At 40.3% G+C, this 17,723-nt stretch overlaps 1 protein-coding gene across 2 annotated transcripts in view; it reads left to right on the top strand.

Annotated features, from left to right (window-relative positions):
* LOC124723091 (R3H domain-containing protein 4-like) overlaps positions 1 to 15,078 on the top strand; it is a 112,328-nt gene extending 97,250 nt beyond the window's left edge. Inside the window, exon 6 of one of the 2 annotated variants that reach the window (XM_047248268.1) lies at positions 14,480 to 15,078. In XM_047248268.1, the coding sequence (XP_047104224.1) occupies positions 14,480 to 14,607 (128 nt within the window). In that variant the 3' untranslated portion in view covers positions 14,608 to 15,078. The remainder of the gene's footprint in view (positions 1 to 14,479) is intronic. The other variant, XM_047248269.1, reaches the window with a different exon arrangement.
* The last annotated feature ends 2,645 nt before the right edge of the window (positions 15,079 to 17,723 follow it).

Raw genomic sequence — 17,723 nt, 5'->3', positions numbered from 1 at the left:
TTATATTCCTATTAACTTCCATATTCAGGGATGCTGCAACGGCCTTATGTTCACTGATTCCCTGTTCTGTACATACAGATTCGAAAAGTTCGGGTCTGTTTGTTATCAGTAGGTCCAAGATGTTATCTCCACGAGTCGGTTCTCTGTTTAATTGCTCGAGGTAATTTTTGGATAGTGCACTCAGTATAATGTCACTCGATGCTCTGTCCCTACCACCTGTCCTAAACATCTGAGTGTCCCAGTCTATATCTGGTAAATTGAAATCCCCACCTAAGACTATAACATGCTGAGAAAATTTATGTGAAATGTTTTCTAAATTTTCTCTCAGTTGTTCTGCCACTAATGCTGCTGAGTCGGGAGGTCGGTAAAAGGAGCCAATTATTAACCTAGTTCGGTTGTTTAGTGTAACCTCCACCCATAATAATTCACAGGAACTATCCACTTCTACTTCACTACAGGATAAACTACTACTAACAGCGATGAACACTCCACCACCGGTTGCATGCAATCTATCCTTTCTAAACACCGTGTGTACCTTTGTAAAAATTTCGGCAGAATTTATCTCTGGCTTAAGCCAGCTTTCTGTACCTATAACGATCTCTTCAGATACCAGACCCCAACAGATGTTCACGGTATTAACATAAATGGCGTGTTATCTACCGACGCAAACGCGATTACTGAGCACTTTGGTCAGGCCTCTGCATCTGAGAATTACCCCCCAGCCTTTCGCACTCTCAAACAGCGACTGGAAGGGAAAGCCCTCTCATTTACTACACACCACAGTGAATCCTATGATGCTCCATTTACATAGTGGGAGCTCCTCAGTGTCCTTGCACATTGCCCTGACACAGCTCCTGGAACAGATCCGATCCATAGTCAGATGATAAAACATCTCTCATCTGACTAAAAGTGACGTCTCCTTGTCATCTTCAACCAGATCTGGTGCAATGGCGTCTTTACTTCACAATGGCAGGAGACTACCATCATTGCGGTGCTCAAACCTGGTAAAAACCCACTTGATGTGGATAGCTGTCGGCCCATCAGCCTCACCCATGTTCTTTGTAAACTGCTGGAACGTATGGTGTGTTGGCGGCTTCCACCAGGGTTGCTCTACCATTGATAATCTTGTGTCCCTCGAGTCTGCCATCCGAACAGCCTTTTCCAGACGCCAACAGTTGGTTGCTGTCTTTTTTGATTTTTAAAAAGCGTTTGACATGACCTGGCGACCTCTTATCCTTGCCACATTATAAGAGTGGGGTCTCTACGGCCCACTCCAGATTTTTATGCATAATTTCGTGTTGCTTTGTACTTTCCGTGTCCAAGTTGGTGCCTCCCATAGTTCCCCCCCCCCCCCCCCCCCCCTCCAATATTCAGGAGAATGGGGTCCCACAATGCTCTGTATTGAGTGTCACTCTATTTTTAGTGGCCATTAATGGTCTAGCAGCAGCTGTAGGGCCGTCCGTCTCGCCTTCTCTATATGCAGACAAGTTCTGTATTTCATACTGTTCCACCAGTACTAGTGTTGCTAAACGGCGCCTACAGGGAGCCATCCACAAGGCACAGTCATGGGCTGTAGCCCATGGTTTCCAGTTTTCGGCCCCAAAGTCGTGTGTTATGCACTTCTGTTGGTGTCGTACCGTTCATCCAGAACCAGAACTTTACCTAATGATGATCCACTCACTGTAGTGGAGACATATCGGTCCTTAGGATTGGTTTTCGATGCCTTGTTGACTTGGCTTCCTCACCTTCGTCAGCTTCAGCAGAAATGCTGGTATCACCTCAATACCCTCCTCTGCCTGAGCAACACCAACTGGGGTATAGATAGCTCTACGCCACTGCAGCTCTACAGAGCCCTTGTTCAATCCTGCCTTGACTGTGGGAGTCTGGTTTATGGTTCGGCGGCACCCTCAGTGTTTCGTTTACTCAACCTGGTGCACCACTGTGGCGTTCGCCTAGTGACAGGAGCTTTTAGGATGAGTCCGGTGACCAGTGTCCTTGTGGAAGCTATAGCGCCTCCATTGCAGCTTAGGCGTGCGCCAACTGTTGGCCAGTTAGTGTAGCACACGTTCATAGATCTGGTGCGCATCCGAATCACGGTCTCCTTTACCCATCCACGGCCATTCATCTCCCACATCAGCGGCCCAGGTCAGGGCTTCCAATTGCAGTTCATGTCCAATCCCGTCTTTCTGAACTGAAGTCTTGCCTTTACCACCTATACCACCTATATTTGAGGTCCAACCACATACACCTCCATGGTGTACAACTAGGCCTCAGCTTCGCCTGGATCTTTCACATGGCCCTAAGGACTCAGTTAACCCGGCTCCCCCTGCCACTTCCTCTCAATTCTTGAGAAGTACTGAGGCCACGAGGTTGTTTACACCGATGGCTTGATGGCTGATGCTGACGTCGGCTTCACGACTGTCCGTGTAGGACATATTGAACAGCATTCCTTGACTGATTGCTGCAGTGTTTTTACGGCTGAGCTGGTGGCTGTATCTTGTGTTCTTGAGCAAATCCGTTCAAGCCCTGGGGAGGTGTTTCTTCTGTGTACTTACTCCTTGAGCCGCCTCCAACCTCTTGACTAGTGTTACCCTCGTTGTCCTTTGATAGCGACCATCCAGGAGTCCATCTATGCCCTGGAACGGTCCGGTTGTGCAGTGGTGTTTGTCTGGACCCCAGGTCATGTCAGAATCCCTGGCAACGAACTTGTCGACAGGCTGGCCAAACAGGCCATGCGGAAACCGCTCATGGAGGTCAGCTTCTCTGCAACTGACCTGCGTTCAGTACTACGCCACAAGAATTTGTGGCTGTGGGAGGCGAAATGGCATAACCGCAGCATGCACGGTAGTGTTGGTTGTCTTTTTTTCGTTCTCCTGGTTCTTCCTTTCTCTTGTTATTGTGCTGTACGTCTCCTTTCTTTTCTTCTTTCCTTTGTGTAATTATTTTACAGGGAACAAGGGACTGATGACCTCGAAATTAAGTCCCTGCACCCCCTCTTTTAAACCAACCAAACATTAATTGTCTTCCATTCATGGGCCTATAACCTGTTGAAATAATGTGTTATGGGTTGACAAATAGTCCAGACACAATTAACTTTGATTTTTACTGTTATGGGTCACACAACAAGAGATACAGAAGTGAGGTACAAAGATACTGACTGTTCACACACCAAATATTCTACAAAACCTCAAGAGTGTGTGAAACTGAGAACTCTCCGTAGGACCAATAAGATAACCTTGTAACACAGTGTTCCTGAAGTGTGCTGAGAAGCTGCATAACATGTTGAAATAAATGATTTATTTGTAATAAAATAATATCAGACATGGTGGACTTCAATTTTTACTATTACAAATCACACAATGTCTGGAACAGAATGAGTTACATAGAGTCTACAAAAACTCAGTGTGAACAGGGAAAAAATCAGCACAGCAAAAATTACACCAAAGAGTTGACAGTAAAGTAAAAGTCTTTCTCGGAATTATTTCTGGTTTACAGCCCCTTACCTGATACTGCCGCCCCCCCCCCCCCCCTCCCCTTTTCCTGCAGGAATGTCTCGTAGGCTGTCGTCTGCTATGGATAACTTACTTGCAGTCAGAACAAAACTCACTACTTTGATGTTTCCTCTGCACTAGTATGATCCTTAAACACTCTTTCTATAAGAGAACATGTCAGTGTCTTGTTACTAGTCACTGCTCTGGAAACCAAATTAATCTTTTTTCGCTTTTATGTCCTATTTGTGACTACTTCGATTTGGAACATGAAAGTAAATTTCTTCAACAAAATTTCTGAGTGTGATTTCTTCCTTAGCAATATCCTTGGCAATATCTTAGCAATATCCTTGGCAATATCTTAATCTTTTTCTCAACTTATCTTAGTCTAGTTGAGTGTGAATGCTGTGTAAGTCACAGCTTTGCCCACATTCTAAATGGAAATGCACTTTCAGGTACAGAAATCCTGACCAATCTAACAATACTGTTTTCTTATTCAGCGGCTCGATTTTATTGTGGGCTGTATGGTGCAGTTTTCTGGTGCCCCTTCAAATACAGAATTCTGCTCCTATATTGATTCTTAATACACTCCTAGAAAATGAAAAAAGAACACATTGACTCAAGTGAATAAGACCTGGTATACTTGCACGGGACACTTGGAGAGGGCAGTGCATGCGATGATCGAACGCGTCACAATGTGCTCAGCAGTTGTTCACCGCCAGAGCCAGTGGCAGCCAGTTTTACCGTGGTATACGGAGCTCCTTGTGCGTCTTCAGCATTGTCAGCATGCCGTGACAGCGTGTATGTGAACCGTTTGTGCAACTGATGGACTTTGAGCGAGAGCGTATGGTGGGCTTGCAGGAGGCTGGATGGACATAACGCAAAATTGCACAACGCGTGGGGCAAGAGGTCTCCACAGTGCATTGATGTTGTCACCAGTGGTCAGCAGAAGGTGCATATGCCCGTCAACCTGGGTCCAGACAGCAGTGACGCACAGATGCACGCCAAGACCGTTGCACTTTACGAAGTGCCATGCAGGACCACACCGTCACTTCACAACAAATTAGGGACACTGTTGCTCTGGGGGTATCACTGAGAACCATTTGCAACCGTCTCCATGAAGCAGGGCTACGATCCCGCATGCCGTTAGGGTGTCTTCCATTCACACCCCAGCATCACTCAACCCACCTCCAGTGGTGTCTCGATAGGCGTTTATGGAAGGACGAATGGAGATGTGTCATCTTCAGTGATGAGAGTCGCTTGTGCCTTGTTGCCAATGACGGGCAAACGCATATGTGGCATCGTGCAGGGGAGTGCCAAAATCTGGAGTGTGTACGACAGAGGCACACAGGACCAACACCCGGAATTGTGGTGTGGGAAGCCATATCCTACACTGGCTGTTCTCCACTGGTGATAGTAGAACAGTGTGCTCTGAATGATATCAATTGAAGATGAGGTAAACATTATGGAGACAAAAAAAAATTTAACAAAAATTTTTATGCTTCATAGCACTGTAAGCTTCATTAAGTAATGGATTCATCTACAAATGACAGATGAAATGCAATACAATGGTTATAGTGAGAGTTGCACATTAAACTCACTGTACTGTGCATTGTGCATGGCTGCATAAGTTTGGCATTCAACAGTTGTGGCACTGTTAGTAAGTTAAGTCCATCCACCATGACAAGGTTGTACCACATCAGATGGGAAAAATCTGTTTTCCATTATTGTAAGGCTTGGATAGAAAGCAACAATGAAATTGGTTTTTGATTGTTGTGATACTGGCACAAGATACATTCAGTATGCTGTCCACAGTTTTCTGTAACAAGTTGAAATTGAGAAACAGCATGTTCAACAACAAATAACTGTGTCTTAGATGTCACATTTAGAATGTGCTGCACAATGCATGCATTCAGCTCAACTAGATTTGTAATTGGAGCACTTCAACACATCATCAGTCAAACAAGGCCACAGCCAGAAGTGGCACAGGCTAAGATAAGGTGATCTGGACAGTTAGGCTGTAAGAAAATGATAGCTGATAATTCTAGTATTTCCAAGATGCCTGTGCACCAGCTGCTTCATTGGCTATGCAATATGTGGAGGAGTGCCATCTTGCATCTGTTGAAGGTTTGCAATGATGTTGGTGCACAAAAGATTCTCGTAGCATTTACCAGAAATGGTAAAGGTAACAGAACCTGCAGGACCTATCTCCTTGGAAAAATATGGCCCTATGATCGTTTAGTATAAATATCTATGGAGTGAGAATTTGCATGCGCAGAACAAGAATTCTGTCTGTAACGTCTCCTGCAGTTCAAGTCACATGATTTTGGAATGGTGCATTTTAGCCTGTATAGGACTTAGTGCATTTTGAATGTTATTATTTTGCTGCTACAGATAGATCCCCTTCAGAAGTACTGTGAGAGTTGCATATATGCATTTTACAGACAATGTAACAATTTGATACCAAGCACTGAAGTTGCATTGTTAACTGCAACAGGCAGAAGACTTGCTTTGTTGGTGCTGCACATTTTAGCAGTTGTGGTCAAGATAAACTTGCGCTGCAGTGTCCTTCAGCACGCCAGTGTAAAAGTGTGGACAGAATCAGCTAAGGAAAAATCTGTGCAGTATGCATGTTAATCTATATATAAAAGCTGACTTACTAATTTTCCCTTATGTGAGACTGCTTGTACAAGACCGTGTGTTGATTTAAAGTTCTGTAATCACATATTTTACTGTTTGCATCATTTCCTCTGTGTAATCTTTCATTGTATCAGTACTTGTTTGTATTGTGAAATTTCGAACATTTGCGAGTGCTGTGATAAACTAGTATTGTTACTGTTAATTGTAGGCTTGAACTAAATTGTGCTGTTTTAAAATTTTTAAGGCAGTAGGCCTATTGTCATTCAAAACAATCTTTCTCTGATTTCATTGTACAGTTCCATGAGACATAGGTTAGTTTCAGAATTTTCGGATGCTTCCAAAACTATATTTTTGAAAGTTAGTGATATGAATGTTGTGGATACATAATTTACTTTGTAGCAAATCAGTGTTTGTGGTTCACAGTTCAGCTAAAGTATACATCTCCGCTGAATTTCATTGTGTATCAACGCAAATAAATGTATTTTTGAGAATTTTCGGAACCTACCATTGTCCTTTGTATAATCTATGAGCAATTTGTAACAGATTGGGGTTTGTGATTTAGTTACTGTAGCAGATTTTGTAACTAAAATTTTTTTAAGAGGAGTAGCCCTAATTATTATCTACATTTATCGTAAATCAACTCTGTTTTTGAGTTTAACAACTATAATTAACATCAGAACTTTTAGGAAAGTAGTAATTTTTACCACAGTTTTTGTGTTGCTCTAATGGAAATCCCATTTTGTGTATCTGCTTCAATTCTTATAGGGAATTACAAACTTTCTACCTCTACAAATTAAAAGATAATCAGCAGGTTTAATTTAAAGTCCTCTCTTCACTGCCTTATAATACATCATCAGCCAAAATGCAGCCCCAATGTGACTGCTGTTCTTAAACACAGGATGAGGTAGTTGACGTAAGCAGCTGGAAATGAGCCTGACTACCGTCAAACAATTGACAGCTACTGCGAATAGGTGTGTTGGAAGAGCTCCCAAGAGTCTTGTACTTCTGATGCGTGTACCAGACGTACCTCAAGTACTATTCTCTCCAGCTTATCCTGTCTTCTCTGCAGAAATTACAGGATCTATCATTACCTATCCACTTGACTGCAAGTGGTATGTCAGTAGGCATCCTGTACAGGGTGGACGGGGACCAGGGAGGATTCAGGGTGTTGTACTGATCCCTTTAACCAATAAGTTTGAGATGCTGTCTTTCACTGAAACTGACACAATGGGTCTCACTTCAACTGTTGTGTGGAAACCTGTTTTGTCCAGTGGCAGGAGGAGGCAAACGCAAAATGGTAGGGGTCTATTAATCATTGGCAGTTCAAATGTACGATGAATGATGGTACCCCATAGGGAAATGGCAGCAAGGGACAAGAAAGGCCACAGTGTGCACTCAGTGTGTATGCCTGGGTGTCTCATTAAACATGTTGAAGGGGCTATTCCAGCAGCCATTGAGGAAACAGGTTGCAACCAACTGCAGATTGTGATGTCGACATCTTACTTGGATCATTCCAGTGACTGGCAGAGAAAGTTGAGAAGACTAGCTTCATGGAGCGAGTCTCAGCAAAGCTCACAATTTGCAGCGTTGTCCCCAGAAATGATCGTGGCCCTTTGGTTCTGAGCCGAGTGGAAGGGCTGAACCAGAGACTTTGAAAGTTCTGTGACAAACTGGGCTACGACTTCCTAGACTTACGCTACAGGGTTGAGAACTGTAGGGTCCCCCTAAATAGGTCAGATGTGCACTACACATTAGAGCCTGCTACTCAGGTAGCTGACAGTGTGTAGGATAGAAACAGGTGGTTTTTTTTTTTTTTTTTTTTTTTTTTTTTTTTTTTTTTTTTTTAGGTGACTGTCCATCCAATCCAGATAATGACAGCTGTAGGAAATCCAGAAATATCAGTGCTATTAGAAGATATGCCTCCCACAGGCAAGAGTATTAAAATCCTGACAGTAAACTGCGGAAACATTTGCAACAAAGTGCCAGAGTTTGAAGTGCTCACGAAAAGCATTGAAGCTCACATAATACTAGGTACAGAAAGCTGGATGAAACCTAAAAGTGATAGCAATGAGATTTTTGGGAAAATTTAAGTGTATATCGAAAGGATAGGCGAATGGAAAATGGAGGTGGTGTATTTGTCACAGTAGACAAAAAACTCGAATCCACAGAGATAGAAATTGAAGATACATGTGAAATTGTTTGGGCAAGACTCGGTGGGCATAAAATGGTAATTGGATCCTTCTATTGCCCATAAGACTCATCTCCTGATGTAAAAGAAATCTTCAGAGAAAACCTTAGTTCACTTGTACGTACGTTCCCCAGTCAAACTGTAATCCTCAGTGGAGACTTTAATCATCCAATAGTTAATTGGGAAAATTACAGTTTTGTTAGTGATGGGTGTTACCTAGTGGTAAGTGTGGTAACACATCCTGTGAAACTCTACTAAATGCCTTCTCAGAAAACTACCTAGAACAGATAGTTAGGAATCGTACTCATAATGTAAGTATATGGAATCTGATGGCAACAAATAGACGTGACCTCGTTGAGGATGTCTGCATCAAAACTGGTGTCAGTGACCATGACACAGTTGTGCCATCAATGATTACCAAAGTACAAAGGACAGCTAAAACAAGCAGAAAGATAAATATGTTCAGTAAACTAGACAAAAAATCAGAATTTCAGTATCTCAGTGAGGCACTTAAAACATTCAGCACAGATCAGGAGCATGCAGAGGAACTCTGGCTCAAGTTTAAAAGAATGGTTGACCACACACTGGATAGATGTGTACTTAGTAGAACAGTTCATAATGCGAGGGAATCTCCGTGTTATACAGTCACTGTAAAGAAATAGAGATTACTGCATAATAGGTGTAATACAAAACAGAGGTCTATAAACAGAGAAATGCTGAATGTCACACATTGGCTGTCGAGAGAGCAATGCATGATGCCTTCAGTGACTGCCGTAGCAAAATATTGTCAAATGATATTTCACAAAATCCAAAGAAATTCTGGTCGTATGTAAAAGCTGTTAGTGGCAGCAAAGTTAGTGTCCAGTCCCTAGCAAATGAGACAGTAACTGAAACTGAAGGTAGCAAAGAAAAAGCTGAAATCCTTAACTCCATTTTCAAATAATCCTTTACAAAGGAAAACTCAGGAGAATAGCCCCAATTTAATCCTTGTACCACTGAAAAGATGAATAAGTATTAGGGTTAGCGATGTTGAGAAACAGCTGAAATCATTAAAGTTGATCAAAACTCTAGGCCCCGATGGAATCCCTGTCAGATTCTATACTGAATTTTTAGCTGAGTTGGCCTTCTTCTCACTATAATCTACCATAGGTCCCTCAAACAAAAAACTGTGCCCAGTTCTTGAAAAAAGCTCAGGCGACAAAACTATCATCCAATGTCCTTGACATCGATTTGTTGTAGAATCTTAGAACTTATTTTGAGCTCAAGCATAATGAGGTATCACGAACAGAATTACCTCCTCAATGTCAACTAGCATGGTTTTTGAAAACATTGATAATGTGAAACCCAACTCTCACTTTTTCCACATGACATACTAAAAGCTTTTAATTAAGGGAAACAGTTAGGTGCAGTATTTCTTGATTTTCGAAAAGCATGTGACTCAGTACCGCACCTGTGCTCATTGTCAAAAGTACGATAGTATAGGGTATCAAGTGAAATTTGTGACTGGATTGAGGACTTTTTGGTAGAGAGGACACAGCGTATTATCTTGGATGTAGAGTCATCTTTAGATGTAAAGTAACTTCGGGCGTGCCCCAGGGAAGTGTGTTGGGATCCTTGCTGTTCATGTTGTATAGTAATGACCTAGCAGACAATATAATAGTAAAATCAGGCTTTTTGCAGAAGATGCAATTATCTGTAATGAAGTGGTATCTGAGAGAAGCTGCATAAATATTCAGTCAGATCTTGATAAGATTTCAACATGGTGCAGAGATTGGCAAATTGCTCTAAATGTTCAGAAATGTAAAATTTTGCACTAAAAAAAAAGTTGTGTCCTACAACTATAATATCAGTGAGTTACTGTTAAAATCGGCCAGCTTATACAAGTACCTGTGTGTAACACATTGTAGGTAGGTGAAGTGGAATGATCACATAGGTTCTGTCATGGGTGAAGCGGGTGGTGGACTACTGGGGAAGGGCAAATAGTCTACAAAAGAGATTGCTTACAAATCACTTGCGCCACCCGTCCTCGAATGTTGCTCAAGTGTGTGGGACCTATACCAGATAGGACTAACAGGGGATGGTGAATGCATACAGAGAAGGACAACATGAATGGTCACAGGTTTGTTTAATACATGGGAGAGTGTCACAGAGATACTGAAGGAACTGAAGTGGCAGACTCTTAAAGACAGACAAAACTATCCTGTGAAAGCATATTGATAAAGTTTCAAGAACTGGCTTTAAATGATTACTCTAGGAATGTAGTACAACACCCTGAATATCACTCACATAGGGATCTGAGGATAAGATTATAATAATTAGTGCACGCACAGAGGCATTCAGTCAGTCATTCTTCCCACACAGTATATGCGAATGGAGCAGGAAGAAACCGTAATAATTAGTACAATAGGATGTACCCTCTGCCATGCACCTCATGGCGGTTTGCAGAGTATACATGTGGATGTAGATGGCTTAAAGATGTGAAGAGCAGCGGTATTGTGCTTTTAGCCACAGTATCATAGCTTGGATTCCACTTTATTTACAATATTTCGGTAATGGGATAAGAAGTGACAGTCAACTATATTTTTTTATGTTTTCTGTTGCACTTACTCACATTGTTGAATCTCTGTTCTAATTAATTAAGCTACAATGATGCTGCATAGAGAACTGTCTTGTGCAGAAATAATTAGATAAACACAAGGGTTTGAGAATGTGCATAAATTGGAGGAAATTAACCAGACTGTCACTTATAACTTTTAACATAACACTCAAGTGTATACAGTGACTGGCAGTCTCGTAAACACGCACAATCACAGAAATTATCTCTAGAGTACGAGACTTTATAATACTGTCTCTCAATGTTTTTCAACATATAAAGTGCCTCATATCAACATGACATTTACAATTATACATTTTTTTGTACATACCTGTGAAAAGTAACTGGTCCTCCTTTCATATACTTCTCTTTTGATCTGCAGCAATGACAATACTGCACCATAGCTGTCACTAAAAGTCAGATGTGTAGAAACGTGTACAAAACAAGGCAAATATATTAAAGTTTCACTATTACCAAAAATTGTAGACTAGCAGTGGCATCCAAAAATCATGTGATTAGCCTGGTTTGATATTGGGAACGTGAGCAGGAGGCTGTGCTCACTCCATAGATATATATACTGTATGCCTATGATAAACAATGTAGCAGCCCGCACCACACAGTTAACTTTGCAGAATGAAGTGGTACCAGTTGATGTGCGAGTGAATTATCAGTTGCCCATATTCAGCAATTCTGTGTATTAAGATTGCTTGGGGATGGAAGTGGGCTTCATCTGTCCACAGAATGTTCCATGGCCATTCATTGTCCACTCCCATGTGAGCAAGAAATTCTAGAGCAAATGTTTCTTACTAGCAGGTCATGAAGCATCTCCTTAACATGTGTAATTTTGAAGGGATGGCAATGCAGGATGATTCATAGAATTTTATGCACCATGTGCACAGGCATGTTCAAAGTTTGGGCAATTCTCCATGCACTGCATGTTTGCACATCATCGCTCGTCCCTGCTGTGGCCCACACCATCAGATTAACCATTTTTCTCCCTTTGTCACATTGTACTTCAAAAGAACCTGCCTTTTTTTTTTTAAATTTCATATTCATTTATGCCAGGCCCTTGGCATGTAATGGACCAACACCTTTTTCATTACTTTCGAGTGTTGATAGCTTCTGCAGAGCTACTAGTACAAAGTAACATTCTTGCAAAAGAGCTGTACCAGCAACTTGTGATTGTGCATTGAAGCAGTCATGCCGAGCACATCAGATGCAAACTGAGGAACAGCCATGTACCCTGCATCTTTTATTTTGAATATTGTGGTGTTTACAGTGCTATCTAGAGGTAAATTTTTCCCATTATGTTTCCCCCTCCTTCGATAATATCCTGTTCAAATTTGACATCTTTTGGAGCAGTGGTTCATTTTTTACAGCATTTTGAAACTGTAACTTTAATTACAACCTCCCTGTAGTTGTGAGCCCCTCCATTTGACTCTTCATGTGTCTTGTCAGACATCATCTTTTGCTGAACTGTGTGTTAGACATGCATTTAATGGTGATCCACAGATAAAAAAATTGTTGAATAATCTAAAATGGATTATAGTCAAAGAAAATAACTTAAAAGATATTCTACCTGAAACTCATAACGTTGTTCTCTAGAATTCTTGATGCTGCCCACTGAGGTATCACCATCAGAACTAACGTATCACTATTATCTGTTACATACATATTTATTACTATGATATTCTGCAATAGATTTTAATTACTAACAGAATTGCTGGCATGTATGTCCAATACACTATATTCGCACAAATGTACAGTGCTAACATGTAAATATATTTTTTTTTCTGCTGTTTTAGTTTCATTTCTGTCACTATAAAATCCGACGTTACTGTGAACTTTCTCCAGTTCATGTTACTGGGATATTGTCATATCTGGTGCTAAAGCACAGTTGCCAAGTTTTATGATTATGTGACCAACTGAAGGATCAGATGTGTTCAGAGCAATGTTTCCTTCCTCCATCATGTTTTTATGCACTCTTTTTTCCACAATATTTAAAGAGACAAGTCACCTTTAATAGATGTTACTTTAAAATGAGCTTAATAATTATTATAATATTGAGATTAATGCTGGATGTATGGTGGAAGAGCTGGTCTGAATTTCTAGTGATTTCATCTGTTTCAGGGGCACAGGGAGTTACAAAACAATAAATGGGTCATGTTTTATGTTATGGCTAAATAAGTCACTTTATACATAATGTAACCCATTAATTGCAATTGTGATGCTAATTATTTAATAATATTTTCTATTGGCTCTGGTAATCCAGTGATTTTGTTGTTAGATCATTTCAACTTGATTCTGTTGCTTGGTGTTATTCTGTGTATAGATATTTTTAAAGAACAGTTATGTAATGAACATCTGCGTAATCCAAACCATTTTTATAAGAGTAACAAAGGATTATGATTTGATCATATGCAGGATCATTGTGATACTCCTTATTTTCTTGAATATATCAATTTAGAATGTTGTTTCTTCCAAAAATCAATATCAGATTTGGTTCTATTCTTGAACTGAATAGAAGTTCAAGTACACCTTCTGATTGAACATGCAGTTTTGTGAACTTTCTTCCTTTTTTAAAGTGTTGTTATGTTATTTTCAGTGCTACCTTGGTTTGTTTGTGTTGCGTGACAGATTGTTGTTGTTATACTATCTAATAACAATTTCACTAAAACTAACATGAATCCATGAGTACATTGCTTAGTATCTTCATAGATAGTTAAAAAATATCCAGCAGATTAGAACTGTCTTTTCTTACCACTGGAAGCATTTGTGAAACATTTTGTTTGTATTACTGATTCTCAAGTTTATTCTTAAATTATAATGCTAAGGTCAGCCAGAAACCAATGTGACTTCCACTTTCTTTTTAGAATGAAAGGCGTTCCTGCAGAACGCATTGCCATCTGTGTGTTGCATCTTTATGTCCATGGATGTCAAGTGACCACACACGAACATTATCTCATAGATAAGCTTTAACAATGTTGAACAAAAAACAAAAAAAGCAGTGCGGAACTTGAGTGTTTGTGGAAAGTTTTCATGTTACAGAAATAACTATCCACATTGTTTGGCACACACTGAGACCCACACCACAAGTTGATTTTCCATGTCCATTATGTTTGTGCCACAGACAGCTTAGACATTCCTAAATAAATATCTTGGAAACTATAATCAAGGAGAGACTGCAAGACTGGAAAAAAGAAATCTAAATTAAAACTGCTGTTACTATTGTCATTTATATTTAAGATTTGTTGTAGCCTCAAAACAAATATCGATAGCATAATTACCAGTCTTAGGAATGAAAAAAACTATCTTAAAAAGAAAAAATGAAGTCTCATGGAAGTAATTTCATAATGAAATGACACTGTATTGGTGAGAGGGATATTTTATAGAGCTGCAGGAAAATGTTTTTGCATTGTTGAGAGATATATTTTATAGAGCTGCAGGAAATGTTTTATTCTAACTGGAAGTTGTTTCAAAAACAAAAGAGAATTAATGTGCATTAGTTTCTGGTTGTTCCTTATAGATTCTCATGTTAGTGTACACTGAAAAGTGTGTTGTAATTTACAGGTAGAACAGATGAATCCTCTCACACACGACATGTGCATGTATGGAATGACAATGATGGGTATACCATTCCGAAAATGCTTTTGAGTGAATACTTAGAAAGCCGTGAACAGAAATCAGCAGTGAACTAGATATGTGTGTGTGCGTGTGCGCGCGCACACACACACACACACACACACACACACACACACACACACACACACACACACAAAAACCAAAATTATAACCTTCACACAAGTTTCAAATGCTGCATACAGTTGTACTTGCTGTGCTTCACAAAAGTATGGAAAGTTCAGTCATGCAGTAATGCTGATTTGTTTACCATAAACAAATGACTCTTGTTTTACTTTTCTTCCCCACCTTTTGTCCTCTTGTTCTGTAGCATACTTTATTTTACAACAAATGTATATTGACAATAGTGTATAAGGAAACAAAACTCAATTTTTTGTGATTTATGTGTACTTCTGTTATTGTTTAGTTCATTTTGTAAATATTATGTTTTGTTGTGATAATGCTCAGATTATTTTGAAATGTCAGCATGTTGTTCTGTATTTGTAGAGACCTTTTACGGACACAAAATTAAAAAGACATCACAGCTATCACCCCCATGCTGTTGACAGTTTATTTCACACTTATTCCAAATTTCCAGTAAAGTAGCAACCTCTCCTTGGCCCCTACATTTGACAGGTGAAATAACGTGAAGAAATCGCTGTTGGACAAATATATTATTAAAATGATGGCTAAGATGATGAGGTTGTTGGCACGAAAACAATGTTTTCTGGAGTTGTTACATAGTACAAAAGAACTTTTATTACGTATCACATATTAAATCAACAGGAGGGGGTGGGTTTGAGGAATCACAGGGTTCATGACTACTCCCAAAAAAATGTCATGGGTGCATTAATATTTTTATGTATTGTATATCAATTTCCAAATTCCATAGCTAACTTTCAGTAAAAAAAAAAGCACCAAGAAAACTGTCTCAAAAATGGCCAGGAATTCTAAAACTTAAGCTATATTTAACACGAGATACTTGTGTAATAACTCACCCATGTGGATGGGCTGTCAGTGAGACAGGTAACATTCCAGCAAAGGTGCACAGTCACTGGCTGATGGCACTGGCTGTCAACAAATGCAACACAGTTTGTGTGTCCACAGCTACAACTCGCAAATCACAGGAAGTTTGGTAAGGAAAGACAAAGGGAAAGACAGTCCACTAAGAAGTAAAAAATTCAGACTGACTTGCCAAATGTAGGCAGAAAAAACTGCAATAAATAGCATCCATCTCATTTACCTACCCTAATCAGTCATAGTCGGACACATGTATTCTGAATCACAGTATTTAGTGAAATAAGACTAATGGTAAGTGAACACTTTAATTTTATAGTGTGTAAATTATGATTTATCATAGTTGTGAGAATCATTGCAATTAAATTAATTGCGTAACATGTGTACAGGGTGGACCAGATAAGTGGCCCACCAAGTGGATATGATTAGACATGAATGTATGCATATACCCACACCCTGTGATGTGCACACCACGTGATCCACATCAGTACATAGTGCAGGCTGTCAGTGTGAGTGGAGCAGTGCAAAGCAGACAGTGGTACTCATAGTGGAGCAGTGGATGTTTGTTGTGTACAGCTACATGACAACAGTCAAGGAAACAGCATCGCCAGTTGTTTGCTGAGAAGTTTAATGGTGTCAAAGTGCCAGCAAAGAGTGCCGAAAATGGTGTCGGGCAGGATCTGTTTTAGGCAAATATGAAATGTGCCAGCACACCAGAAAATGAGGCTGCAGTTCACCAGAAAATGCTTCAGAGTCCTATCAAATCAACCTGATGCCTGTCGCAAGAGACCATCATATCATGTTGATCATGTGGACAAATACTCCACCTGGATCTGCACTGTCTGTTGTTCATGCATTAAAACTAGAGGATGCTCCTCAGTGCCTGCAGTTTTGTGAGTGGCTGTTTGCTGAGATAACTGTGAATGGCTTGGACTTGGATCTGTTCTTTATGCCCTATGAAGCCTGATTTCACCTGAGTGGTTATTATTAACTCGCAGAATCTCACGTTCTGGGCGGTGTAGAATCTGCACAACTTCTGTGAAACACCATTGTATGATCAGGAGGTTGGGGTTTGGTGTGCAGTGTCTGCACACTACATTATTGGTCCCATCTTCTTTCATCAAATGTTGACTTCAGCACATTACATTGCCACTATTTGGAAACCATTTGTGGCAGCATTAGCAAAGGAGGATAAGACGTAGTTATTTCCAACAGGATGGAGCAACTGCCCATACAGCTGGCCGAACCTTGGAGTACATTTACACTATCTCCATGCCTAACAGAGTTGTTAGCAGAGATCAGTCTGGTTGTTGCCCTAGCAGGCCACCCAGGTCACCTGATCTGCCAGTGTTGCAACAACCCTCATAGTCTTCAGGAACTACAGCAGAACATTTCGGATGAGACTGCAGCAATTCCAGCAGCCTAGCTTTGAGCTGCCTTCAGCAACTTTCTGATCAGGGCCTAAAACTGCCAAGACATGAGTGGTGGTCACTTTCAACATCTGCTATAGTCAGGCTAGCACTGTATATCCTTTCCTCTGCTGTGTTACATTGTGCCCTGGAACTCTGTTCTCCATGCCACTTTTATTTGCCCCACCCTGTACATGTTAAATTTTTATATGTATGCTTTTCAAAGGGTATATTTTAATGAATTTCTTGATTGTTGTTCTAAAGCCATATACTGTTTACGGATGTAAACAAATTACTATTGTCTCAGTAATAAACTGGATAAAAATAAGAAAACATGCCTGGTTAAGGGCAATATAGGCTTCAGGGTCCCTAGAGTTAACACCATTCCATCGGTGCGTGGAAGAAACTGCATTGGTCTGTCCATTCTTGTAGTTTCGCATTGTACAGAATGACACAGGCACATTAAGGAATTGAGATCTTGAAAAATCAGTGGTAGCTGACATAATTTTATGTTATGTTTGGTGACTTCCATTATGTTATGTTTGCTGACTTCCATTTCATATCTTGGGCTGAAGAAATGCGAATGTGCAAAAGTTACTTTTAGTAGGACAGCAGTTATGATTTTGATAGTTCATGGAAACAGACTCTTGACATTGAAATTACAGAGAGATTTGGCCAGTTGTATACTACCCAACAAGGTTTCAGCAGCATCCTTCTATTGCCGATATTACATTATTTCTGGCATTGCGAGGTCACAGTGAGGTAGATTG

Source organism: Schistocerca piceifrons, chromosome X, assembly GCF_021461385.2.
Source record: "Schistocerca piceifrons isolate TAMUIC-IGC-003096 chromosome X, iqSchPice1.1, whole genome shotgun sequence".
NCBI classification, from domain to species: Eukaryota; Metazoa; Arthropoda; class Insecta; order Orthoptera; family Acrididae; genus Schistocerca; species Schistocerca piceifrons.
The sequence above is the reverse complement of the archived record's forward strand: the minus strand, read 5'-3'. Positions and strand labels throughout refer to the sequence as shown.